Source organism: Terrapene carolina, unplaced genomic scaffold (genome assembly GCF_002925995.2).
Source record: "Terrapene carolina triunguis isolate 2854851 unplaced genomic scaffold, T_m_triunguis-2.0 Scaffold66, whole genome shotgun sequence".
NCBI lineage: Eukaryota > Metazoa > Chordata > Testudines > Emydidae > Terrapene > Terrapene triunguis.
In genome coordinates, this window is record NW_020664417.1 from 79,816,335 (window position 1) to 79,826,232 (window position 9,898).

Genomic DNA, 9,898 nt, shown 5'->3' on the forward strand with positions numbered 1-9,898 from the left:
TTTTTTTTTTTTTTTTTTTTTTGCTTCGGCAGTTTGTTTTTTGCTTGGGGCAGCAAAAATGGTAGAGCCGGACCTGATCTTCTGCAAGGTGTTGAAGGGGTCATTGCCATTGCTGTGAGATACAACTCTAAACGCTGCCCTAACTGGATAGTTGGGAGGATGACCTCGGAGCTGTCTGCTCCTCCTGCTATTAAGCAGGATTCTTTTGCCACTCTGTCTACTCCTGCTGTTGAACAGGATCATCTGTTGACAAAGCCTGTTATCTTGGAGTGAACCAGGCAACCCACCTAGAACCCAGCGTGACCTCCTAACGATGGCCACTCCCATCTTCATTTGTGTTTATTTGCTTATATTGGTTATTTAATGTTGGGGTGGGGGGGTTAAGTGTAAAAGTGTTTTTTTTTAAATAAAGTAAAATAAAAATAAATTAAACTAACATAACTAAAACCCAAATAAATCAACTAAAACTCTAGCAAAGCATCAGGAGATTTCATTCTAAAGGACACTTCATTCTAAAGGACATATCCACAGGCTTTATCAGAAGTATAGTATGGCTCCCTTTAGTTGTTCAGTCATCAGTTCTGTTTTTAGAATAGTGAACAACAAAACCACCTTTCATTTAAGCTGTTGGCTTTTGGCTTATTATATTTTTAGTTAAAGTTTTTATATGGTGAATATTATTCAAAAGGCAATGAGTTACCACACAGTGGTGTCTGATGTGAACATATTCTCCTGCTCTTATGAACAAGAAATAACTGTGGCATCTCAGATGGCACTGTGTGGTAACTGTGGGCAGACGTAGACTTTCTAATGTGACCACTGTGTTGTTAATTCACACTTTCTTGGTGCAGTGCTGGGTTGTCCAAGAAGTAGGGTGATCAGACAGCAAGTTTGAAGAATCAGGACAGGGAGTGGGGGGATAATAGGTGCCTACATAAGACAAAGCCCCAAATATCGGAACTGTCCCTATAAAATCGGGACATATGGTCACCCTACCAAGAAGGAACTATATTGTCTGCAGCACTCTGCCTGCCCTCAGCAGAAAGACAGCAGAAGCTGAACTTGTCTATGCACTTAACAGTGAGGTAGCTGCAGACTATACTGGTGATAAGGAACTAAAAGTTATGATAATTAATAACTTGTCTCTGAACCTCCAGTCATCAAACATAGAAGATCTTCAAAAGATGAGCTATGGAACTGTGGAACTCCTTGCCTGAGGAGGTTGTGAAGGCTAGGACTATAACAGGGTTTAAAAGAGAACTAGATAAATTCATGGAGGTTAAGTCCATTAATGGCTATTAGCCAGGATGGGTAAGGAATGATGTCCCTAGCCTCTGTTTGTCAGACGGTGGAGATGGATGGCAGGAGAGAGATCACTTGATCATTACCTGTTAGGTTCACTTCCTCTGGGACACCTGGCATTGGCCACTGCCGGTAGACAGGATACTGGGCTGGATGGGCCTTTGGTCTGACCCAGTATGGCCATTCTTAGGTTCTTATGTGCAGTGCCACTATAATCATACGCATCAGAAATGAGCACACCTAATTAGAAGATAACTTTTATACTGCGTTATGGGGCATAACTTTTGCAGTTGGATTGGCTTTGAGAGTATGATCCACTGGGTTTGACACAATATTTTATGTTTCATGTTCTTTCCCTCACCAGAACAGAGAGCAGAGGCTACAGCTTTTCATCACAGCTGCCGCTGTGAGGAATAGCTCCTAGGTGGTTCCACACTGAGGCTGCCTCCCTTCCACGAGGGGCAGGGAGGGAGGGGGGAGGAAGATGAGGGAAAGAGATTTTCCCCAGTGAATGCCACATGATTTGCTGTTAACATTTTGGCAACACATCACTGATCATGCCCCATTTAGGGCAAACTGTTAACTCTAATCAACTTGCCACAGGAATTTCTCAGATACGTGGGACTGAACAAAAATTTGATGACACACAAAAACAATTAAGGCCTGTCTACACTTAAAAGTGTTGCTGCTTTTAGTATGCTTTATGTGGCTGCATTGCACACACCATTTTATTGCCCTTATAACCATTCCTTAGAAAGAAGAATATTTTGGTCCTTTCATGTCAGAAGAATAAAGTGGAATCAGCAAGCTAAGCCCATGTTAGTCCACTCAGTTAAGCACGTAAAAGCCAGTTTTATTATACCTTTTCACACAGCTGAGCCTGAAGGCATTCCACTTGGTTTTGCAAGTCTTGAAACTGACTTTGTAATACAGTCTGGTCCCTTAGTTGGGATTTCTGGGTCAACACTTGCTGTTCTAATCTCTTATTGGCTATCCTATCCTCTTTTAGTTCTTCGGCTTCCTTCTGTGCGTATTCAAGAAAACAAATATACATATATTTTTAAGCTAGATCTATAAACTCATAAAACTATTCTTAGTACAGAATACTAAAAGAATACCCAAAATCTGTCAATCAAAATGTGCACTTACCTCATATGTCAAAATTATTTTTTTACCTTTAAAGCCAGTGTAGGTGTATAACTTAAAGTATCATAAATATATTAGTGCCTGTCAAACAAGAATGTTAAAGCACCTTTGGAACAATGAGTTCACAACACCCTTGTGAGACGGCTATAATAAAAATACCTATTTCACATATGAGAAAACTGAGGCACAGACAGGTTAAATGACTTACCCAAGGTCACAGACAAGAACAGAGTCCAAGAGTGTCCCACCCCCTGCTACTACCTCTATATAACACATCCCTTCTTTCCCCCACACATTCATTTCAAACAGCAAACAGCAGTATTCTCTCTCACACATCTATTTTATTCTCTGAAAACCATTAAAATTAACTGAGCATCTAACATGTTATTTAATTTAAAAAAGGAAATATAAGAGGTGATGGAATTTGAGGGAAGACAAACTTTTGAATGTAACTCCTGTTCTTTTGATTTGTTCTGTTTCATACATTTAAACTAAAAGGATTTGTGAGGACTTTAAATTCACAGTCTGAACCAGTATATCAACTCCAAGAAGATCTACCACCAAGAAACTATGTAGAAAATACTGACTAAGAATGGGGGTGCATACGAAAAATATATGTGGTCTTATGACCTTATATACACAAAAGCCTGGAATTATTAATTAGATACATGTAGTACTGTTCAATTTTCCTGCACTGTGTTGTAAAGTATAAGTTTAAATTGATTAAACTTTAAAACCTTAATTTAAATCCACCAAACACCATTTTAAAATTACAGTATTTTTGTGACTACACATGCAGGAATGTAGTTTAATTTCAGCAGCTATTTATAACTATACAATTGGTAGAAGAGCTGTTATTCATCTATGGTCTATAGCAAATATATATATATATGGTGTTTTTCTTAATTCTGTGACCAACATCCTGGATTTTACATCACTGGGCACTTTACCATATCAGACCACAGTACACAGAAGGCTCTGTTTCATGGGAAACAATAGTAAACTGGAGTGATAGTCATGCCACCCTTATAAAACGCCTCCAATATAGATAAAAATTGAGGGTTGTCATGAAACTCACCCCTTCTACGCTGGAATTTTAGTGAGTGAACATGTGTTGTGTCTCTAATTTTTGGCTCCCTCTTGTGTTTCAAAACAGAACACAAGTGTCTATGCAGCCAGGCTGATTAGGTTCAAGACATCAGGAACTGATGGTATCTACGGGTAACAACCAGCCAAAGGTACAGAGATTAGATGTGGTTCTTCTGTTACCAAAATCCTCCACCTTTTTATTCCTTAAGTAAATGCCTGCTGGTGATTGTGGAGGACGCAATTGCTGATTGAACTGAGGAGGTTTAATTCAGTGACAAGAGGAAAATAAAATATGATTCTCTTTGCATTACGTTTAGTTTAAAGACACTGATTCTTTCTGTGCATTTGCTGACCAACTCTGAAACCAGAAGAACTTCCAGAGCAAATATAGTACTGTTCATAGATTTTTAAGGCCAGAAAGGACAATTTATGATCATCTGAATAACCTCCTGAATAACAAAAGCCATTGAAATCACCTGTTTTGGGGGCAGATTTTCATAACTGCTCAGCTCCCATTTAAACCCCCAGATTTTCAAAAGGGCTCAGTGTCCAGCAGCTCCCACTGTGAAACCTATGGCCAGATTTTCAAAATATCACACCACTCAACATGCTGAAGTTTAAAAAAAAAAATACTGGGCACATAATTAGTTCTCTAAATGAGAGCTAAGCTCTTCTGAAATATCTGGCCCTGATTATGCATGCTGAGCAGTTCTGAAAAACTGTCCCAAGATTGGAGAGGGAGCATGTCTAGTGGTTAGAGCACAGAACTTGGAGTCAGAAGTTTTATGTGGGCTCTACCACTGATGTGCTATAGAACCTTGAGCTTTCCTCTCCTATAAAATGTTTACCTCCCGTATGGCAGCTCAGTGCCCCATATCACCTACTGCATGGTAGTGCAGAAAGTCTTGCATGAATATCATGAAGTGTGCAGACTCTGAGGTAAGTGATAAACTTCAACCAGTGCTTTCCATAAGCAACAAACACTCATTTAAGAGCAAGCTGGCAAGCAATCCTAGCTATATGCCTGAGATATCTTATCGCGGTCATCTAGACCACTAAACACCATTGCATCCTGCATCTGCGATAAAGGCTGTGAGATAGGGTAGCTTAGCACTGAAATTAAGCTATAGTGATTTATTACAAATTGATTATGTTAGTATCTTCCTGGGGTGAAGTGCGATCTTTTGTCTATGGTGGCAACCCGACATGCCAAACCCACGAAAAAAACGCAGAAATTGGGCTTGTTTTTGGCTTAATTGGCTTGTGAGTTGCTTGTTGGCTAGTTTTTGGCTTGTAGCTTGTTGCTTCTTCTTCTTTTTTTTTTATCAGCTCCCAGGAAGCAAGGGCAAGGGGGGGAGAGAGTCAGGGGTGCACAGCGGGCCCACCACAGTCCCAGACTCTACGCCGGGGGGGGTCTAGTCACATAGAGTGTTGGGGTTCTTAGAGATTGGCTTGTTTTGGCCTTGTTTTTAAATAGGATTAGCTTGATTTTTGGCTTATTGTGAAAGTCGGGGTGCTTATTTACTGCGTGAAAATTGGCAACTGTGGTGGCAACTTACTGTAAATACAGCTGCAATCCTCAGCCCAACTAGTTACAATCAGGAAGGGAGATATGCCCAGAAAAGCAGCTCATGTTAGTCACCACACCAAAACTCTTACATTTGTTTGTTTTAATTAAGAGAATGACTTTCTACCAAGCAAAATTCAGATCACTTTCTTCACATTGCACAAAAAGCCATTATTATTTAGAGCTTCATGGCTATAAAAAGGTTTCTTGTAAAACGGAAAATTCAAACGGAAGCAAATTGAGAATAGAACATTTATTAAAATAAACGCATTCCGTATCTCAGCAATAGAGCCTTGGCTATTGTTAAGATAGTTTGTGTCTAATAAGAGCTTTTCTCCCTTTCAGTTCAGCTTCCCCTTTTGTTTAATCCTGACAGTGAAGTCAATATCCTGTGTTTAAGGCATCACAGCCTCTTGCCATGGAAATAATTGCGGTGTCACGTACTCATCATAAGGGGGCAAACTCTGCCTTCAGATGTATGTTTGTAGCCCCTTTGATCTCAGTGGGAGCCGGGTGTGTACATCCAAGAACAGAATTTGATCCCACTACTTGTTTGAGTTGGACAAAGAGAGGGACTCTGAAAGGGGAAGGGGAAGCTATTGCATAAATGAACATCAGTAATTAGCAAACACTACAAAAAATTATGAAAGCAGGACAAGATCAGCAATGAAGATATTTATGATTTCGTTTCAGCAACTTCTCAGGCATTAACATATTATTAGGAGGGAAGACCAACAAATTACAAAGTGTGTTTACTAAGGAATGCTGCTACATGGCTGGCGATTACATGGTCACCAAAAGTGTCAGTGGCAATATAATATTGCCAATGACAGACAAAGATTGAACATCCAGATAGACTGTCTTAAGGATCTAGCTAGAGATGGATCTGGATAGCACTCAATCTGCAAGGAGGTTATGTCTCTTTGGGATTTGCCTTGATGGTGATATTTATTTGAAGGAGTTATTCAATACAACTGTTTATTTAAAATTTTGTCCATAGCTCTTGTTGCAATGCTGTCTGAGCACCTGATGAACATCAATTAACTTACCTTCATGACACTCCTGTGAAGTATGGAAATATTACTTGAAGGGCTGGTTTAAAATTTTCCATCCAAACTGGTTTTGGATGGAAAATTGGATTTTCAACTAAATGAAAGTTTTCAAGAAACAACTCTGCTTTCTTCAAAGTTTTTGATCTTTCATCAAAAAACCAACCCCCTGAAAAACAAATGGGTTTTGGTTTAAGGACAAAAACCAAATTATTTAGATTCAGATATGCCACATGCCTCATGGGAGATGAATTTCAGTTACTTCGTGTCCCTATTCTCCTCTATGGGCTGGGCTCCCCTAGACTACATCTCCCACGAGTCCCGTGACACAAAGAGGGGAGACTGTGGTGTATCCTGGGAGATGTAGACCTACCAGGGAGCTGGCTCATAGAGGAAAGTGGGAGCATGATCAGATCTAATTACTACCACATCTCACCATTGAGGAACTGAGGCACAGAGGAATTAGTGACTTGCCCAAGGTAAACAGGAAACCTATGGCAGAGCCAAGAAATAGAACCCACATGTTCTGAGTTCCAGTTTAGCTCCCCAACCTCTTATCAAGTCCCTGTATAAATCTGTTTTTATATTTATTTTGCTTGAATTTTCATTTACTTTTATTATATAATTTCTGCTGTTTACTTTTTTAACTATATAATTAAACATACTGGTCAATGGAATTACTCAGGATTTATGCTGGTTGAACTGAAAGCAGAATTTGGTTCAGCTGTTCCTATCATTCCTTTTAAGATTGTTTCTCAACTCCCCTGAACTGGTATTTATTCATCCCAAAGTTCAATATATAGATGTAAAGGATTCCATAAAGCCTAGCTGGCATCATGGCAAAACTCCCATTGACTTCAGTGGGGCCAGGATTTCACCTAATGTGTCCAAATAATGGAACTGATCTTGAGAGGTGCAGAGCATCCATATCTCAGTGGGATTTGTGGGTACTCAGCACCTTCCAAGATCAGGCCAAACAACGGTAGAAATATGCCAACAGCAGCACTCAAATACCCCTGTGGAGTGAGAAGACAGCAGCCAGGCAAATAACCAGGGTACATCACATAATGCATAATGGTGAGGAAAGGGGAAACTTTAGCCAAGGACAGCAGGGTGATCCCTATTATAAAAAAAATGTGAATTCTTTAGTGTCCCTGCAGAGCAAAAAGACTTTGCTTTTAAAGTTGTCATCTACAATATGCACAGTAAACTGCTCAATAATCAATTTATCTATTTTGGAAAGGTTGAATCATCCCTGCCTGGATTTGAACCTCTGCTTCCAGTAAATCTAGGTGTTTCAGGCTTGTTTCAAAATCTGTTATTCTGAACACTAACCCATCTTCCGCATCCAAATCGTCTAGCCAAGGAGTATTTTTTCCCTCCATTTCACTTACATACATACCATTAATTGGCAGCACTGCTTTCTAAGCCTTTCCCCGCCATCTGCTAGTTTAAGTTGATGTAATTCAGAGAGTGTCTGTGTCAACTGAGTTCTGACCTCTTCATATCTTGCTTCTACAAAGCCAAGTTCTTGGTACCACTTCTGAGCCTACCAGAGAAAAGGAATGAAAAAATAAAATTACAGACAGTACTTAATATCACTTCCCAGTATGTACTGTGACAAAGTTCCTCCTCTATCTTGGTGGGTCCTGCGCTTATTGGTGGATTTTCTTGCCGCAGAGATTCACCATGTGGGTTGGGGAATAGCCCAGAGACCTTCCCCTCTGGAAGAACCCACAGTCCAGGTCAATTGGGAGGTTTGGGGGGAACCCGGGCCCGCCCTCTACTCCGGGTTCCAGCCCAGGGCCCTGTGGACTGCAGCTGTCTATAGTGCCTCCTGTAACAGCTGCATGACAGCTACAACTCCCTGGGCTACTTCCCCATGGCCTCCTCCAAACACCTTCCTTATTCGCACCACAGGACCTTCCTTCTAGTGTCTGATAACGCTTGTGCTCCTCAGTCCTCCAGCAGCACACCCTCTCACTCTCAGCGCCTCTTGCTCCCAGCTCCTCACACTCGCACCACAAACTGAAGTGAGCTCCTTTTAAAACCCAGGTGCCTTGATTAGCCTGCCTTAATTGATTCTAGCAGCTTCTTCTTAATTGGCTCCAGGTGTCCTAATTAGCCTGCCTGCCTTAACTGGTTCTAGCAGGTTCCTGATTACTCTAGTGCAGCCCCTTCTCTGGTCACTCAGGGAACAGAAAACTACTCATCCAGTGACCAGTATATTTGCCCTCTACCAGACTCCTGTACCCCACTGGTCTGGGTCTGTCACAGTACTTACAACCTACGGGCTGGATTCTTTTGTACTTTTATAAATAAAAAAAAATGTTCAAAGGACCAAAGTTGGTCAGGTAAAGAGCCAATTACTGGGACAGTCCTTTCACATGCAATCTAAAAGTTACTGGTCACCATCTGAACAGACAAATGCATGAACAGCATCACTCATTCAAAGCCATAAAAAACAACCACCACTTCTCTTCCTGAGAGAAATGAGTTTATCTTTAAAACAATTTTTTTAAAATAAAACTTTCATGGAACTATCCATACATAAATGTGCCACTATGCAATCTTATTACTGTTACCCTTTCCCTTGCTCACCATGTCTGCTTGTTACTATGAGTTATTGCACCATGTCTAAAATTATTTTTGCCAACACCTGTTTTGCAGCAGCTAGGAAATGCAAACTTGCCATCAAGCTTTGGAGAAATATATTCCCATTTAGATAATGGACAATGTGGTTTGTTTTTGTAACAGAAAAAGACGAGGAACACTGAAGTTGGTCTGTTATGAAACTCAAGAAAAAGTTTCCTTTACTTGGAGTTAGGTGGGTGATCTTTGGCATTGTGATTCAATTAGGTGGCTGAAGACAACAAAAGGTAGACTTCCAAAGGCAAGGGTACTCATTCAGTGAAGATTATTCCATAATATGGAACTTCATGGTTATTGTGTGGCCTGTGAGTGGACACTGCAATTTATTTCTCTTCATCTCTCGTTAAAGGAAATGCTTTATGTGTGCCTCACATTTTCCATGCTTCTGTTTCTTGAATAAATCCTTCTCATTTGAAAACTGGAAACTTTGCATTTAGCACTGTCTTAATCATCAGAGTTTCTAAGTTACCACAACCCATTCATATTTATCTTTCCTAACAGGGGGGGAAAGCAGTTCTGCCCAGAATCTAGATGACAGACTCTTTGTGCAAGAGTCTCCTTATTAAGCACTTTCTGTTGTGACTCTGATAACGGAATGCAACTGTAATTCAAATTCTGACCAATAATGAATGACTGTGCAAGTCATCACTTAACTGGGGGCATCAAAGAGACACAGGTTGGTTCTCTAGATCAGAGACTTTTTCCTTTTGTAATTCTTTTGAACACTGGTGGAAACAAGAAAAGTACGAGAAGAAAACAAGAAAAGGATTTGCTTCACATACATATATCAAATGGGAGATTACCTCTTTTTTGGCCTTTTCTAATTCCCCTTGTTGTATTTTTAGTTCTTCCTTTGACCTTTCCAGTTGTTCTTGCATTGCACTGTAGCTTTCAGATGTGCTGCCCTGGATAAAGGGCAGAAAAAGAAACAAGTCCCTTCATGCATTTAAAGTAACACACAACTTCTTAAAGGTGCGTGAGAATTATCTTCAGCTCTTGAAAGTAGGGCTTTAATTTAGGAAATCTAAGAGTAAGCTAGGTATGGTACTTCCATCTCTGTGTACTGTGGGTCAAATCAACAGCAAAAAGGAGA

The 9,898-nt window shown here is 40.3% G+C and overlaps 1 protein-coding gene across 1 annotated transcript in view; it reads right to left on the reverse strand.

Moving 5' to 3' along the window:
* The window catches only part of CUNH4orf50 (chromosome unknown C4orf50 homolog), an 85,594-nt gene that overhangs the window by 51,735 nt on the left and 23,961 nt on the right, over positions 1-9,898 (reverse strand). The window contains exons 7-9 of the mRNA XM_026648172.1: positions 9,609-9,710; positions 7,556-7,702; positions 2,165-2,326 (exon numbers count right to left, since the gene is read on the reverse strand). Coding sequence (XP_026503957.1) covers positions 2,165-2,326; positions 7,556-7,702; positions 9,609-9,710 — 411 coding nt within the window. The remainder of the gene's footprint in view (positions 1-2,164; positions 2,327-7,555; positions 7,703-9,608; positions 9,711-9,898) is intronic.